Raw genomic sequence first — 19,082 nt, forward strand, 5'->3', positions numbered from 1 at the left:
AAAAGTTCTTACTATCCAACTTTCTCTCTTTTTTGGTTCACTGTTGCCACAAAAAATAACATTATATGTGTGTGTAGGAAGGCACAGGAGCGAACATTTCGCTCACTATATCCGGGAGTTCACTATAAACCATGTACACTATAGCGGGATTCGACTGTAGTTCTATTTCTTGGCGAACTCCCAAGAGTTATCTGTGGTATTTCGCAACGCCACAGACAACGTAAAGTAGTTTGATGTAAAATAGTCACCAGTTTTGGGTGTTAAGATAAACATGTTGTTGTCTCTTAACAGTCAAATGCTGGACGTGTCTCTGCTTCGAAGTCCGACCTTCCTGTTGTTGGGAGCTGCCGGATTTCTGACCCTTGCCGGATTTTTCATACCCTTCATGTTCGTCGTGGACCGATCTGTGCAGTCTGGCGTCACGCTGGAGGAGGCCACCTACATCCTGCCTGTCATAGGCCTCACAAACACGGTGGGGAGAGTATTCTGTGGATGGATATCGGACAGGCCGTCCCTCAACGCCCTCACCATCAACAATGTAGCTCTGGTCATCGCCGGTCTCATCACTGCACTCAGCACCTGTCTGGACAACTCTCTGCCACTTCTACTCGCCTATGGTGCACTCTTCGGATTTTGTATAGGTATTTTCTTTTTATTTTATTTCTCTGCAGGTTATACTGTGAGTTGTCGTTCATTTACGTCGCACTAGAGTCTGCATAACGGTCTGGGAAACATCCCTGATCCGGAGACAATTTTGATCTTCCTGCAGAGGGAATGGTCACTTCGGTGATAATATTCATATTGGACCAGGTATTATATTACCGTGTACTAGTGTGCCCTATCAGGGGAAGCATCTATCGGCTTAATAGGGGGCCCAAAATTCGGCCCTACAGGATACTATGTATATATATATATATATATATATATATATATATATATATATATATATATATATATATATATATATATATATATATATATATATATATATATATATATATATATATATTATAGTATGTTAAAAGCTTTAAAATGAGAAAATTCGAAGTCAATGTTCCGTATTACAACATAGTCCGATGTCCTGCACGCGAAGTCGAGCACTTTAAACGAGGACTCATACCGCACACCCTCTGTCCCTACCCAGACTGATAGGAGTGGCCACCCATCCGCACACTGACCGCAACCAGTGATGCTTTGACCTCGGTGATCTGCTGGGAAGAGTGTCTCAGCGATCCTGCGAGGTGGTTGTACAGTGAGAGTATATCCATCGCTCACTCCGCTGCTGGAGATCAGGAGATTGTGAGTTCAATCCTAGCTAACTTAACGTGAAAGTCGGGAGAGAGTGGTGCCAGCTTAGGTATCGCTCATGTTGCTCGACTGCGGTTAAAATGACGTGGTAATCCTGCTATGGTTGGTATAGTAGTACTTAATTTACCCTAAGGCTGCACAATCAGTAACGGTCTGTGAGACATCCCTGTCTAAGATAAGACACGCCTTCACAATCAGAAAAGGGTGTGGCTCAATCGCTTTGATGACCCATGCCTCAAAGTCATGAACTTTAATGTTAATTAAAAGATCGATAACCTGGGAGTTATGATTTTGCCTTTTTTATAGAGGAGTGTATGGGTAAGAGTAAAGTACGCGTGAAAATCACATTTTTAAAACTTCTTTTGAATGTAATTTTTAAAAAATTTAAAAAAATTCCTCTTGAAGCACATCAAATTTGAATTAAAAGTAAGTTGGGGGTAATTACCATTGCAGGAAATTTCTAAAGAATGTTCTACTCAAAAATGTGAATCGAATCACACACTTTGCTTACTAAAGAGAGTTCCACAGTACAAGTCAAAGTTAAAAACGCGACTTCCTTTCTTAAGAACAAATTTGTAATTTGCTTATTTTTGCTCAAAAACATGATTACGTAATATTTAAACTGAGAAATCTCGTTCCCTCAACCTGCTCAGACTCTATAGAGAACCGAGGTTGCACAGACTGTATAACCAAATCTACCATTTAGGAGTTGACTATTTTCATTTAGTTCCTCCTTTAAAAATACTGTATTTCCTTTAAAAATACTTTAAAAATACTGTATGGAGAGGAAGACCACGAGAACATCCCACGGTCAACCCGATGGCAAGGGGACTCTAACTCATGATCCGTCTACCACTGAGGATATTTCACGTGAGCACTGTGGCCGGTGCAAGCCGGGTGCGTAATTCGTATCGACCAGCCATCGCCGTTTCAAAATTTTGAGACTAACGTAAAATGTTTTTCGAAATTATATAAGAGCACTGAATTTTATATTCATATAAGGGGGAAATCCATATTTAAAAAAATTCCTATATTCTACTTTTCATGTAGGGAAAAGTGGGGTGAGACCGGATAGTTAAGATTCTGTTGGAATTAAACTGTTCGATCGAGAAACTGTCAGATTTTAACCGACATGTAAATGCAGGAAGAAAATGAATTCATTGTTTAGTTGTGCTTAGTTCCTGAAAAGTCATAGCTGTACTACTTTTTTAATAAATGATTTATTTTCCATCCTAGAAAGTAAAATCATCCAGTCACATGCTAACACTATGGCAAATTTCGAAATTCTACAATTGCAGTGAAGAAGTAGCATTTTTATTTTATACGTACATCGTTAAGAATGCTATGCGTGTAATTTACATGTGACGTAGTCAAGGCCGTACAAAAGAAAGTAGAGAGCTGTAAAAACTTCTTTACAAAAAATCTAGTTTTTTTCAAAGGAAAAATGGCAGATAATTTCTTATCAATAAATTTTAGTATAAAAGGTCTTAAATTTTACAAGATATGAAAATAAGGTTGAGTTCGCAACACTCCTGATTTTTAGCTTCTGATTTTTGTGTGTGTTCAGAGCATCTCATTGTCTAAAGATATTTGAATAATATGTTTAAAGAACACAAAAATTTGAATTTTTGATCCATTTGTATCTAAATTATGTTAATAATACAACGCTCTCTGTATATATATATATATATATATATATATATATATATATATATATATATATATATATATATATATATATATATATATATATATATATATATATATATATATATATATATATATATATATATGTAGTGCCAGTTCCTATCTGTAGTGCCAGTTCCAATCTATAGTACCAGTTCCTGTGCTGTAAGCTGATCTAGCTAGAGATCTAACCAGATTATGACAGATTATGTAAGCTGCAAGTTAGACCCCGTGCGAATTTCCCAAAGACACGAGAGACACGGGAGCGCGTAATGGAACTAACAAAAAAGGAGACGCTGATGAATTCCAGAGAGGATTAGCGATGACGATTTTCTTTTAATTTCACGATGACGAACTCATTTATTTTGTGTTGTTCCTGTGTTTGTTTATCGTCCATCTTTATGTAAATTTAGCGTTTAATATATGTTTTGTTAAAGTACAGTGCCTCTTATTTTCAAAGACGACCACTCATGCCGTCCCCACATATATATATATATATATATATAATGTGTTCTTATTTTTCAGGCTGTTTTGCCACTCTTCGGTCAATAGTAATTGTTGAACTTTTGGGTTTAGAAAAGTTGACAAACGCATTTGGTCTCCTCTTACTTTTTCAAGGCATCGCTTCTATAGTAGGAGCTCCAATCGCAGGTCTGTTTTATTTAAGTTTTTAAACGAAAAATATTCTAAACTTATCTTTAAAAGAAAATGATGTGTATAAAGTATCATTATTGCTGCTTCACGCACACGCGACACTGGAAAGAGACACTGTTGAGACACGCCTGGCGAATCGATATTCGAGAATTGATAATCGATATTCGAAAGATCGTGAAAGAAAGATCGTGCGTACTGAATGCGTCTCACGAAAGTGTGCGCAACGCATGCAGGGAGAACAAATCTTGCAGAAATTATTCAAAACTCTTAATTTTATTCTGTTCTTGTTTAATTTTTTCTCGTGAACCGTTTAAATCTCGTGAATTTTGATCCTACACTATTTTAAAGATTTTAAATTTTGCTGTTGGTGATTGAAATGGGCTGCAGGTGGCGTAGAGCAGAACTCTCTCTCTACCTATTGCAACACTTTGTATGCTTTCCCCAGTAGCGTGTGGAGAGTCATAGAGGAAGGAAGTACGTTAGTTTCTCTCTTGATTTTCATATAGATTAAAATCTTTTAAGTTGGAAAACTATATGGAACTGAATACTACATCAAACATAGTTCTAAAGAAAAGCATCACGGAAATTTTAAAAAATACTTTTATTAAATAAAAAGGAAAAATATTAATAGAAAAGGGAAAAGTACATTCCTATACAACTGAAAAGAGGAGGAGAGGGAAGGGAGAAGGCCAAAGGCATGAAACCGGTCTCTCCCCAGATGGAGTATTCGAGCGTTGCGATCGCCAATTGAGATCCTATTTCAAAAAGTAGAAAGCAGAGAGGATTATGCTCCGGAAAAAATCCGGATTAGTTTTCGCTAACCGCGATCCGGAAGTTTCCGGAAATCCAAGGTCTAGAAGTTTCAAGAAATCATTGATCTCATTTATGTATAAAAAATTTTCTATGCTTTATTTAGAAATATTAGAACTAGAATTTATACTTTTATTTTTAAATATTTATAATCTCTCATTTGTAAATATTTTTTCTTTTAGAATAATAACTGTGATTAGACTTAAAAGTAAACTTATACATAATTATTCATTTAAATTGTGCTGCATATAATTTATTTAGAATTTCATGTTTTTAAAGTATCAATGATTTAAATTTATGAAGACTTTAATTTTTTTGACATGCGTCATTGATAATTTTACTCGAGAATTTTTCAGGATTTTTCAGTTGGGCTCACAATTACCCCCGAGAAAAGAATCGGAGTCTTTAATTTTTATTTTTCATAAACTATTCAACAACTTTCATGATTATTCTGTCGTAAGAGTTCTTTAAAAATAATTTAAGAACAGTAAAGATGATTAGTTTGCAACTCGGTATAATTGTCAATGCCATCTAGTGTCAGAAATAACAATTCATTGCACCGCTAAAATCGTCGATCAGTGTGTATTTTGAGCATCATTATCTAGTGCCAAAGCACAGAGTGAAGTCTTAACTCTGTAGCCTTTGGCATTGTCAATTGTTTAAAAGATATCGAAACAGATGCACTAGTATACTTTATTCAAAACTTCATTGATTTAAAATACAGTCAAACCCAGCTATAGTGAACATTCAAAGGATAGAAATTTCGGTTCACTATAACCAAGAGCGCGCTACATTTGTACTGCAAACAATTTTAATTCATTTTTCCAAACCCCTCTTCTTTTATTACACATTAATTAAATAAACGACCCATGAAATGAAATACAAAAATGACTGAAAAATGATACGTAGTAACAAAAAATGCGTTAATTTTTATTTTTTTCTTGCTCTTCGTCAAAAATTTTGAGTACAAAAGTAATCTTTAGCCGCTGAGCAATCCTGCAGGTAAGATATGGAAACACTTCCCAACTCTCAGATAATCTTTCCTGAATTTATGTTATTCCGGTTTTTAAACCTGTCTAACCAGACATTCGAGCATATAGAAGTACTCTCACCAAAACGCTTTGCTAATTCATCCCCTTAGACTTGAAGCATTTGTCCAGATTGCGGATTCTTTGAATGCTGAACCAATTCAATTATGCTATTCAATAATGAAGCAAACGAGAAAAATGCTTATTGCTACATTCCATGCTATAGATGGTTTTAAAAATAGGTATATGTATTTATTTTGAAGTAGACATTTCGAAATTATTACCAAAAAAGTGAAGAAAATAAATCAGACGAAAGTTCATAATATCCAACTTCCTCTCTTCTTTTAGTTCACTGTATCCACAAAAAATAATATTATGTGTGTATAGCAAGGCACGCGAGCGAATATTTCATTCACTATATCCGGGAGTTCACTATAAACCATGTTCATTATAGCGGGGTTTGACTGTATAAAGAAGGTGATAAAAGTCTACATATTTCAAGCTCTCAAAAATAGTCGTTCATTCTCAAGACTTGCCAGGCATGAAAAAAGAAGCAAAAGTGATTTGAAGCGTAAAGTTGTAAACAAAAAATAATGCGGAAAAAAACATTCGGAAATAATTGACTTATTTTTTATTCTTTACTTATTTGCATTGATGAGTGTTTGTGTCTTCCAATAGGTATGTTCTATGACATGACGGGGAGCTACGACGCACCTTTTTACATCTCTGGAATACTCATTCTCTTGTCTGGCCTGTTAGGCATACCCTTGCCCTACATCTCCAGGTGGGAAAAGAGGACATTTACTTGAACGCATCACTAAAGTATCTCATTCAGACTGGACAACATATGTGCACTCATAATTAAACTGCATAGTTTTTAAGATACACGAAGTTGATCTCTTGACTAATTTGATCTTAATGATCAAGTAAGGAACTGACATAAACATTTCGTAAACTATTTCTCTATAATTGTTACTGTCCCATACGGTATGGAATTATAGCGAATTCATGATTTCTTGACGTCTTTCTTTTCTATAATTCTGTGTTTTTTTTTCACGGAGGAAAATTAAGTCATCAAGAGTAAATGATGCAGTCAGAAACTTGAATAAACAATGAAATTTTCCCTTTATAAGTTGACCACCTGTCTTAGATGGCCGTCAAATAAATGTAACACAAATGGTCAAGTTACACAAGATTCACAGTATGGAATTATAACAAATTCCTGTTTTGTTGGCGTCTTTCTAAGCTATGATTTTGTTTTACGGGAGAATCATGAGTAATCATGAGTAAATGATCAAGCCAGAAACTGGTATAAATAATCAAATTGTCTCTTTATATGTTGACCGGCAAATTAATGTCCCACGAGTGGTCAACCTACATTTTTACAGTATGGATTCATAACAAATTCATGCTTTGTTGGCATCACTCAAGCAATTCACACCGCCCAGGAAAATCCTGATAAGTGGAATATATTCTCCTGCGGAAATCTCACCAATTAGGATCAATTAGGACCCTTTCTCTGAACAGCAGGTGCGTGAAGCGAATGTCGCTATGTTTTTTGCCATGAATATGTTCTGCTATAAGCATTTGAATGACAAAACGTGGAATCACATGTGTATAATATGCGTTTTTAAAATTGATTATTTTTGCAAAAAAATAATCAAAAAACTGATTAATTTTTGATTTTAACTGATTAAAATTTATTATATTTGCAAAAGAAATTCTTGCTCCAATTCTATTTATTAGCTGCGGCTGCTTCAATTTCACCGAACGAACTGCAATTTTCAATTTATTCAAACCTCTGAGAAGAACTTGCAAATTAAATGAGGTAGAATCAGCATCCCAACTATTACATTTTATATTCTAAATTATGAAAATAAATTTTGAAATTAGTTTTTTTTTTTTTTGTTATCTGATGAAATAGTTCATTCATTATAATTAACAGTAAATATTTTTTCATTAATCCTAATCTTATAAAATTATGGGAAGGCGCCTGTTTTTTTTTTAATTTTAAAGCGTAATCTATCCTTTAATATTGCCAAAGCTTGAAATATTCAATTAAAAAAACAATAGTAAATTCAAAATGATTCTACTAATCACCTCGAAGAACTCTTAGCTTTAAATTTCAATGGCATAATTTTAAAAAAAAATTTATCTCAAATATCCGGATGCATTATCAAAATTTTAATCAAAATTTTAATTTTTTAAGAAAGAAAATGCATAAACGTTTCAGCTCAATATATATTGAGCTGAGTTGTCTAATTCGTATCACCAGCTCCCTAAATCCTACAAAATTTGAGTAAAATGACTAAACAAATAAAAAGAAAATAAATAATCCAAAACAAGTGTTTAGTGTTACAATGTAAAATATACTACATTTCCTGAACTGTTACGAGTTCAGTAAATTACATTATAAGTCAAAAAAGTTAATATAAAACATAGCAGTTTATTACTAAGAAGAACTTTTCAGGACTTTTATTTGGAATTAAAATCATGATTCATTGTAAAAACAAACACTTATTGGTGTTTAGTTTAATTATGTTTCAGATGCAACAGACGAAACTTTTTTCAAATTTTTGGAGGCACGTTTCTCATGAACCCAAGTTTCACCCTATCATCAATTGAATGAGCCTCACGACCAAAGCAAACCGACCATGTCAAATCTTCAAGAATGGCTGCCTATTTTTGAGTTCTTGAATCTTATTTCCCTCCTGTATATTTTTGAAGCTAATGAAGTTTTTGAAACCAAGTAATATCTTAACCGCTTCAGTTTCTTGAGATTATTTTATAAGGCACTTTTTGATTCCTTAACACGTATAAACAACGATATGAAGATTTTTGATGTCTCGCCATACTTAATTGTGATTTGTTTCTTCCTCTCTTGCATGTCAATGGGTGACCCAATACATGTGTATGCATTAAGACTGCTCATTGGTCAACTGATTATTTTAATTATTACAAGCTTGTAATAAAACATATATTTTTTTTCTCAACAAAATGTAAGCTTATAAAGTTTTATGTAAAAATAAAAAATGTGGTTCATTAGTTATTAATTTTTGGTTAATTTCATTATCTGTACCATTAAATTTTCCTTTTAATGCTTGAATCCACGGAATAACTGAGTTTTGATTGAAACTTGAACCCAGTATCCTCAATACTTCAGTAATAATGGATCTCGGTAACATGTGACTGATGTCACCGAATCAATATATTTTCTTTCAATATTATTACTTTTGCAGTAGAGGCCGGGATAGCCTGGTGGGTAGCGTGTTAATCCCATATCCAAGAGGTCGTGAGTTCGAATCTCGCCGGCCGAAGTATTCTCCTGTGGTAAATGGTAACTGGTGCACGTTAAAGTTGTCGGGTCACAAAGTCCTCCTTATTCCCATAACAAACCAACACCTCTGGGGGTACTGTATTGGAGATCATTCTCTGGTTCAATTCAAAATACGATATCTGTGGATGTATTTATGAACGCCCATTCAAACAGGCTGTGACGATGGAGAAAAAAAATGCACCCTCTGCCTTGGTTTAACTTAGCAGGCTCTCTGGTATTGGCATTAGAGTTGTTCATTGCTTGGGGATATAATAAAACTCTATATCATTAAAGTGTCATAAATACAAAATTAAATAAAATTAAAAAAAGAACTTAACTAAAAAAGATAGAACAATTTTTTTTTGTTTCAAAACATTTAAAATAATATTTTATTTCAAATAAGTGGATACGGAATTGCTCGAAACTCCCCTGGCAGCATAGCTGACAAAGATAGGAGTGTTAGAGCAATACATAATATTTTCCAATGTGTTTTCATTTTATTTTCACCAACAAGCACTTTTCAAGACTTTTTAAAGTACTAAGAAGTTCCCTGCGCACTTCGCTCAACAACCCTCCTATAGTGGCCTCTTGTTCATCGTTGTTTCTTTTTGTTTTGTTTTGTTTTTTCGCTTAAAAGTCGATATTTTTCACAAAAGAGAAAGATCATTTTGGTCAAGAAATATGTAATTATTGAAATAATGTGTAAGAAAAATGTGTTAATATGTTAGTCGTAACAAAACGAATGTATTTGAAAAATACATATTAGGATTAAATGAAGATTGTTGTAGTTAATTTACGTCGCACTAGAACTGCACGATGGGCTATTGGCGACGGTCTGGGAAACATCCCTGAGGATGATCCGAAGACATGCCATCACAATTTTGATCCTCTGCAGAGGGGATGGCACCCCTGCTTCGGTAGCCCGACGACATGCACGCGAAGTCGAGCACTTTACGGTAGAACAGTTTAACGAGGACGCATACCGCACACCCTCGGTCCCTACGCAGATTGATCCAAGTGGTCACCCACCCGCACACTGACCGTAGCCAGTGATGCTTGACTATGGTGATCTGCTGGGAACCGTGTCTTAACGATCAGTCCACTGCGGGACGGATTAAATGAAGAAGTACACTATCTGAACGGTTCGCTTTTTTCGTTCCAGTAATTCGAAAACGTTTTTTCTTTCAGCATTTGAAGTTTTATCTGAGCTCACATTTCAATTCACTCCCCAAGCCAACAATTTTGATTGTTTTCCATTGATGAACTGACATATTCATGATGGTAACCATCATCTGAATGTAGGAATGATTTATGATGGTCCAACATAAGAATAGCAATTTGTTTGTTCATCTTGAATCATCACGAATTTCCATCCTAGAATCTTAAAAATGACGATCATGAACCTCAGTCATCCCAACGTAGGAATTCGGAAATATATTTTTCCCACTCTAGTATACCCTGATTTCGACAAAAGTATTTTTTTATTCCAACTGTATATTAACCGTGTGTGTGTGGAGTGAGAAAAAAAAGGGGGAATGGGTGTTCTCGGTCGTTGGAGCCCTGATCTGCCCAGTATGCATGGATGTAGAATTGAGTTGGCCAACTGGCATTGAAGGGAGATCCCAGAATGGATTTCTTGGTTTCTTGCAGCACGCAAGGCTTCTCGGGATTATGGGGTGTGAACAGGTTGTAAGTGATGTTCTCGCAGTCCTCGGGTACGTTGGTGGCCACACGCATTCAGGGCCGGCCCCAGGGCAGGACGGAGCGCAATGATCTAGGGGCGCCAAAATGATAGTTGACAAGATTGAGAGGCGGCAGGCGGAATTTATCATTTTTACTTCTAAGCGCATAATTCAAATAATATAATATATTTAAACATTAAGGCAAAACCTAGTTGAATTCAATTCAACATGACAAAACCACGCCTTTCAAGAATTGATTGTATTTCATATAATATTTTTGGTCTAAACAATATTTTGGTCTAAATAATACTTTGGTTTATATAATATTTCGGTCTTTTTGTATAATATTTTTGGTCTAAAAGACATGCCCAGAAATGAGCTACTGGCTCATTGCAAAGATTTGGAAATAGTTTTAACTGATGGAAATTCAAGCGATCTTAACGCCCTGGAACAAGCCGATGAAATAAGCATTGTTTCGTCATTATTAACAAAAAAGGAAACCCCTGTTGAAGTTCTCAAGTTTATCGCTACACTTAAATTCGCACCAAACCTCAACATAGCATTAAGAATCCTACTTACATTGCCAGTCACTGTGGCTTCAGGGGAAAGAGGCTTTTCAAATGAAAAATTATCTCAGAACGATGCGGACGCAAAATCGTCTCAATGGATAGGCAATGATAGGCTATAGAACACCAAATTAGTGACAAATTAGACTTGAAATCACTGGTTCGTGAATTTGACGAAAGAAAAGTTAGAAAAAGTGCATTTTAATTACTTTGGTTAGTTAGAATTTATTTATAATATGGGATATTAGTTTAGTTAGCATTACTACACTTTAATCTTTGTTATTTTGCCTTAAATGCTAAATTGCTTATCTTGTTATCTGATGATTGAGTTTTTAATAAAATGTTTTTTTTATATATTTTTTTCAATGTTTTCTTGACTTTCTGATATGGTTGCATGAGATTTACTTTTAAAAAAACGGGGGGGGGGAGTAAAATTAAGGTTTCGCCCGGAGCGCCAAAATGTCTAGGGCCGGCCCTGACGCATTGGATAATCATACCAGGGAGGGCCAGTCGAGAAACACTCCAGATCTTCGATGCATTTTCCTTAAACCGAGCTACAACGAAACAACACTTTATGTGCATCTCTACTCAAGTCCCGCAGTGGACTGATCGTTAAGACACGGTACCCAGCAGATCACCGAAGTCAAGCATCACTGGCTGCGGGTGGGTGATCCACTTGGATCAGTCTGCGTAGGGACCGAGGGTGTGCGGTATGGGTCCTCGTTAAACTGTGCTACCGTAAAGTGCTCGACTTCGCGTGCAGGTCGTCGGGCTACCGAAGCGGGGGTGCCGTCCCATCTGCAGAGGATCAAAATTGTGATGGCATGTCTTCGGATCATCCTCAGGGATGTTTCCCAGACCGTCGCCAATAGCCCATTGTGCAGCTCTAGTGCGGCGTAAATTAACAACAACAACAGCATCTCTACTCAAGATAAAATGTGATAATAATAAGAAGGAAATAACAACAGACGATAAAAATAGAACATTTTAAAGAGACTACTGTACTAGTTCATTAAATATTTTTTACTTGTGATGCTGCACTGTAGCTATAATCGCTCTCCTGATTATCCCGAGTTAACACGTGCATGAATATTTATTATAACGAGATAATTCGGGCGCAGCAGAATGTGTCTGTACGTTTATCACGTTTTGATTCGACCGGAAGCAAAAGAAGAAAAATACTGGAAGTTTGCCAAGTTTTGTTTGCTTATGTTGGATTGTGGGACTGTACGTGTGCTTTTTTTATACAGGATGTTTGCTGAATTGACGTAGGAAAACGCATCAATTCACTGTGCTTTAAGAACTATCCTACAAAAACTTCAATTTTTTCCCCTTTATATCTGGGGATAGTAAAACGGAAGTTAATTGTTTTTTTAAACACAAAAAACTTGATTTTGTTCCTTCTATTTATGAATGAAACTCGATTCATGTGCGTTTTTTTTTCTTCAAAAAAAAGGATAACGGTTCTTAAAGTATACATTTATTTATTTTTCTAAAAAAAAATCCAGAAATGCTTGAATCGCAAAAAATGACTACAATGAGTGAATATAGTTTTAAATCACAATTAATTATAACATTCACGATGCATTTTAATGAGTTGTCTATTGAAAAAAGAGATCACTATTTTCATGAAAGATGTATTTACTTCCATTAAAGATAATTTAAATGGCTTCCATTATGACTCAAGATATTTACTTTAAAATAAAACGATGTTCCTGTAGGAGGCAAAGAGGGTCGTTTTCTTCGCTAATCGAACATATATATCGATTATTGAAGTCTTTCCATCAGGTATAAGAGAATCTATTTCGAATTTTGTAAATAGCAAAGCAAGCGATGCTCAAGGCCAATAGTTTGGTGAACACTTTTTAACTGTAAATACAGTCCCTGGCCAATGTATAATCTTAATTATCAGATGATACTATGTGTATATGTTTCGGTGATGGGAATGTAAGGCGTCAAATGAAACAATATGACACATCTTCTTTAATTATAAAAGATAACAAACCATCAAGAAACTTCACAAACTCTAATTAACAAGTTATTCGTTAATAAAACATTTAAAAGTTGTTATTAAAAGAACAATTAAAATTTAAACTTTCGATTGTAAACATCTGATACTCCAGGTGGGCGTCACCGGGTAGAAACGGAATATCGGTACGAAGTCTCGGACGCTGCACAACAACCCTTTTCGAAGGAATGTTGGAAATGAATAGTAACTCAGTGTTCGGCGCGAAGCGCCGCTAACTGATTCATCTAAATTTAATAGGCATAGATTAGGTAGTCATAAATTGAATAAGGTACAATGATATGATTGAGGAAGGGTTTGGAGAGACTCCATTTAAGAGTTAAAGCTATATACAAGCACTAGCACAATTAATTAATTAATTATTTACAAAAGGAATAACATTAATAAGCAAAATATATTAAAGTCAAGATAAACTATATACAAAATTATTTACAGAATTACTTGAATAGATACAAAATTATTTACATTATAATACATGGGGTAAACTAGGTAGCAAATAACCATTTGTGTTATTGTTAATATAGTGACCCGGTCGTCCCGGCAAATCACCGCTCGTGCCGGGTTGCTCACTATTCTTGGGCTTACAGATCTCTGGCTCCCCTGGATCGGACCCTGCGAACAAGGTTGCTCCTTCACCAGGTTTACCAGAGTTCAGGTGTAGATATGTTGTTTGCGTGTGTAGTGTGAATTTGAGAATCACGGGATGTTATAAAACTTTGATAGAATGCAATCTGATGAGAGAAATGCTGCGAGTGGGCTGTAATTTGAGTTTCCTTTTCGAAGGCAAACTGTCATCTCCTTAAGTACTGGACATCAGCCATTTCACTCCCTGCCTTGGTCGTCGGTTGATGCTCCTCCGCCAATATTCATCCGCGCATGAACTATTCCGGTTCGTCCTCTTACCATCGGTCTTCGATCCAATACTCGATCCTTCTACCTCGACTTTTCATGCTATCTCAGCCGTCGCAACCTCTACAGCTTTATTGTTTTCAGGTGACTGGAACCGGGTTGCGCTTGTTTACGTTTTTGTATTAATGGCTTAAATTAGACGACATGTAATATAAATTGGACATTAATTTAGTTTTATTTCCGTCATTGAAGAGCCGACCCACTTTTGGGTTTACGACTAGTATTGTTCAACTCCGTAGCCTTGTCATTTAGAACCAATCCAGAAGACAAGGAAACTTTTGCATTAGTACCCCCCAGAGGTGTTGATTTGGTGTGGGAACATGGAGGACTTTGCGACTCGAGAGATTTATCATGCATCAGTCACCATTTACTAGTCGGGGAGTCTTCGGCCGGAGGGGATCGAAACCATGAACTCTTGGACATGAGTCCAGTGCCCTACCCACCAGGATATCCCGACCCAAAATTCAACGATTTTATTTTATAACCGTCGTTGAACAGCCGACCCAATTTTATGGCTTTACGACTACTCATGTTCAACTTCGTATACTTGTCATTTTGAACCCAATCCAGAAGACAAGGGAACTCCTGGATCAAGTACTAGGAAGAAATCTGCCTTCAAGGAGGACTTTTTGACTGAACTGAACCGGATTCACGTTACATGCTGATGAAAGACCTCCCATTGCTAGCTCGACGGCAAGGGGACTCTAACCCCATGATCTGTCTACCACTGAGGATATTTCACGTCAGAACTATGATCGGTGCAAGCCGAATGCGGAATTCGTATCGACTGGGATTCAAACCCGGTTCGCCTCATTGGAAGGCGAACGCTCTATCCTCTGAGCCATCGCGGCGCAAAATTCGACGATAGGATAAATTAGACGATATATTATGTAAAAATAGAATATTTAGTATATCAGGTATTGTATTAGTATACTCGACAAATGATTGCTCTAATTAATACTTGAATACACGGAACAACTGAGTTTTGATTAAAACTTGAACCCAGTATCCTCAAATCAGTACTTGAATCCTCGGAGTAACTCTGTTTTGCTTAAAACTTGATCCCAGTACCTCTAATTGGGTACTCGAACCCCTTCTCCTCTAATTAATACTTGAATCCACGGAATTGGATATGATTAGATAGAGATATTAGATAGAGATATGAATTTCATGAGCAACTTTCCCCGAGATACCTCAAAATTGACATTAAACTTTGGATTGTTCTCGTGACCAAACTATTGGGTTTCCCAGATGGCTGCTAACTTTATGTTTTGAGATCAGAAATCCGTCCAAAACAAGTATTCACAGAAAATGTGTTTTAATGTCTGATTTCTGAATTTAAAAATATCGTCTGCACTAATATATATGTATATTATGTATGTATATATATATATAAATGTTGTATATATATATGTATATATATACAATAGATATATATATATATGTATATGTATATATACATATACATATATATATATGTATATATATATATATATATATATATGTATATGTATATATATATATGTATGTATATATATATATATAAATGTTGTTGTTGTTGTTGTTGATTTACGTCACACTAGAGCTGCACAATGGGCTATTGGCGACGGTCTGGGAAACATCCCTGAGGATGATCCGAAGACATGCCATCACAATTTTGATCCTCTGCAGAGGACCCCCGCTTCGGTAGCCCAACGACCTGCGCGCGAAGTCGAGCACTTTACGGTAGCACAGTTTAACGAGGACCAATACCGCACACCCTCGGTCCCTACGCAGACTGATCCAAGTGGGTCACCCACCCGCACACAGACCGCAGCCAGTGATGCTTGACTTCGGTGATCTGATGAGAATCGTGTCTTAACGATCAGTCCACTGCGGGATATATATATATATATATATATATATATATATATATATATATATATATATATATATATATATATATATATATATATATATATATATATATATATATTGTTGTTGCTGTTGTTGTTAATTTACGTCGCACTAGAGCTGCACAATGGGCTATTGGCGACGTTCTGGGAAACATCCCTGAGGATGATCCGAAGACATGCCATCACAATTTCGATCCTCTGCGGAAGGGATGGCACCCCCGCTTCAGTAGCCCAACGACCTGCACGCGAAGTCGAGCACTTTACAGTAGAACAGTTTAGCCAGGACCTATACCGCACACCCTCGGTCCCTACGCAGACTGATCCAAGTGGTCACCCACCCGCACACTGACCGCAGCCAGTGATGCTTGACTTTGGTGATCTGCTGGGAACCGCGTCTTAACGATCAATCCACTGCGGGACTTAAAAAAGTAAGCATAATTAATTTACTTCTAATTATCGTCCCAGTAGAAATTTACATTTATATCACCATAGAAAAATAATTTTTTACAATGCGAGTTTTGATACTTTTTATTCAAAAACAGATATTATTAAGATACTTTTAAATGCCGAAATAAAAATTATTAAATATTTTAATTAAGGTCATTAAGCATTGTGGGTGGGTTGCTGTAGCAGGTGTGAGCATTTAAGCATTCCCACAACATCATTTTAAATTGAGCAGAAATGTAATCTTAACAAACTATTAAACAAAAGTAGATAATTTGAAGGAGAATTTATAAATTGCAACAATAACAATACTCTTTGACTTGGTTATGCTAATTTAGATTAATAAATCAAAATTAGCCTCATTTGAGCATGTGGCAGTGCGTACAATTGTTTATTAACTCAGTATAAATTGATAAATTGTTGCTTCTTCAGTAAATATATATTTGTAAATAATGTATGATTGAGGAAATAAGTTTAAAGTTATTCTGTTGATATTTTTAAAAAAACGACAATTTTTGAGCAATTAAATATCCCCGTAAATTTTCGTTATTTTATAGCAATTTTTTTTTTAAAAAAATGTAATATTAGGGGCAGAATTTTTTTTCTCGATTTATTTAAATAAAAAAAAAGGAATAGATAATAAAAATCATTGAAATCTAATATTCAAATAATTATAAAGTCAGCATAAGATTGTAGCTTCTGCGTTTGAAATTAAACAAAATGTAACACAATTATTTTTTTTTAATTAAAAATTTTAAATCACTTAAATAATAAATGTTTCCTATTTGTTAAATATGTATTTTTTGAACTTTTAGTGCCGTATTTATTATACATTAGTCTCTTTTTCCGGAGAAGGAATAGAAGATCATGAAAGAAATCGAAGAAAACCCCTTTAAGTATGCAGACTATCTACAACAAAACAGAGAAAGCGAAGAAGAAAAAGGTAAAAGAGCAGCAACTGAGAAAAAAACAATTTCAGAGACAAAATCTGAATGAGAGGCAAAGAAAAATATTATTGTTAAATTTTAATATTATTACTGTATCATTTGTTAATTTAAAAAAAAAATCTGCTTTCTAAATATTTGTATTACGCCCACAACGAAAACTCTGAATATTTACTACTCAGAAAGTAACTTAATTTTTGAAAAAAATACTTATTTAAACATAATTGTTTTTTTTATAACGGCAGTCATTGAACTTTTTACGTTCTTCTCCTAGGACGATGCCGGAAGTGTTACCTAGTGGGTACCTGTAAACTTAAGCCACGGTGGGGAGCAACATTACCCACAGATACCCGTTTTATAGCCACATTCATACATCACACAATATTGATAAACTTTTCAACGGGTGTTGTTTTTTTATCTCGATTCAAAATTTCTGTGCTTTCAACATATTGATACATATTATTCATAAATTTACGGGTTTGAGAGAGTTCCACCTAGGCTGAGTAGTCTCGCCATTCAGGAAAATCTTCAGCAGCGTGAGTGTAGCGGGTTCGAATTCCGCGACAATTCTGTATTCATCTTTGGGATGTCTTTCTCTTACTTGAACTATCTGCTCTGCAAATTGACAAGATCTTATAAGCCGTACTTCTTGAAGAGCATACGCAGGTATATTTATTTACGTCGCACTAGAGCTGTACAATGGGCTATTGGCGACGGTGTGGGAAATATCTCTGAGGATGATCCGGAGACAACATTCATACGTCACAGTCCGTTTGACAGGCAGGACACATTTACACAACACCCATCCTCAGATTATAATTTTGACCTGCATTTGACCAGAGCATGATCAATCTAAGATCCAGTACACCCAGAGGTCCTGATTTGTTATACGATTTTGGTAGACTTTGTGACCCAGATAGATTTAACGGGCACTAGTCACTATTTGGAAAACCTCCTTCCAACCCGTCTTCGGCAGACGAAATCGAACTGATGACCTTTCGAACATGAGTCCAAGGCTCTACCATCCAAGCTATTCCGGTCTCCTGAAGAGCATACAATCCAGCATATAACAATAAATAAATAAATACAGGCCTGGGTGCTCAATTATTTGCCATTAAGGGAAAAGATATCAGATTTCTAAAAAAAAACATATATATTGTTGTTGTAGTTTATTTACGTTGCACTAGAGCTGCACAATGGGCTATAGGCGACGGTCTGGGAAAATCCCTGAGGATGATCCGAAGACATGCCATCACAATTTCGATCCTCTGCTGACGGGATGGCGCACCGCTTCGGTAGCCCGACGACCTGCACGCGAAGTCGAGCACTTTACGGTAGAACAGTTTAACGAGGACCAATACCGCACACCCTCGGTCTCTACGCAGACTGATCCAAGTGGTCACCCACCCGCACACTGACCGCAGCCAGTGATGCTTGACTTCGGTGATCTGCTGGGAGCCGTGTCTTAACGATCAGTCCACTGCGGGACTGCATATATATTCAGGGTTGGAGTAGGAATCCGACGCCTTTACACTTCAAAATATTCAGCGGATTGACACTATTTTGTTGCCATAGAGACCCCAATTATTTATTCAACCGTACGTGTATATGTGCTCGATACAAAGTGATAATTCTTGTGATCAGAAATTACTAAATAAGGAAGTCAAAGATATATCTAACTTACGGCCCACAACGTTTGACGAAATTGTTCACAGCGTTATCAGACGGTCGGTAGATCTTTTATTTACGTCGCTCTAGAGCTACACAATGAGCTATTGGCGACCGTCTGGGAAGCATCGTCGATTCGAAAACGT

The 19,082-nt window shown here is 35.9% G+C and overlaps 1 protein-coding gene across 1 annotated transcript in view; it reads left to right on the top strand.

Annotated features, from left to right (window-relative positions):
- LOC107450693 (putative monocarboxylate transporter 5) overlaps window positions 1-8,539 on the top strand; it is a 31,479-nt gene extending 22,940 nt beyond the window's left edge. Inside the window, exons 6-8 of the mRNA XM_043055974.3 lie at window positions 292-641; window positions 3,520-3,645; window positions 6,165-8,539. Of these exons, the coding sequence (XP_042911908.2) occupies window positions 292-641; window positions 3,520-3,645; window positions 6,165-6,295 (607 nt within the window). The 3' untranslated portion in view covers window positions 6,296-8,539. The remainder of the gene's footprint in view (window positions 1-291; window positions 642-3,519; window positions 3,646-6,164) is intronic.
- Window positions 8,540-19,082: the final 10,543 nt, after the last annotated feature.

This window comes from Parasteatoda tepidariorum, chromosome 7 (assembly GCF_982258835.1).
Source record: "Parasteatoda tepidariorum strain Cologne lab strain chromosome 7, Ptep-v5.0, whole genome shotgun sequence".
Lineage (NCBI taxonomy): Eukaryota > Metazoa > Arthropoda > Arachnida > Araneae > Theridiidae > Parasteatoda > Parasteatoda tepidariorum.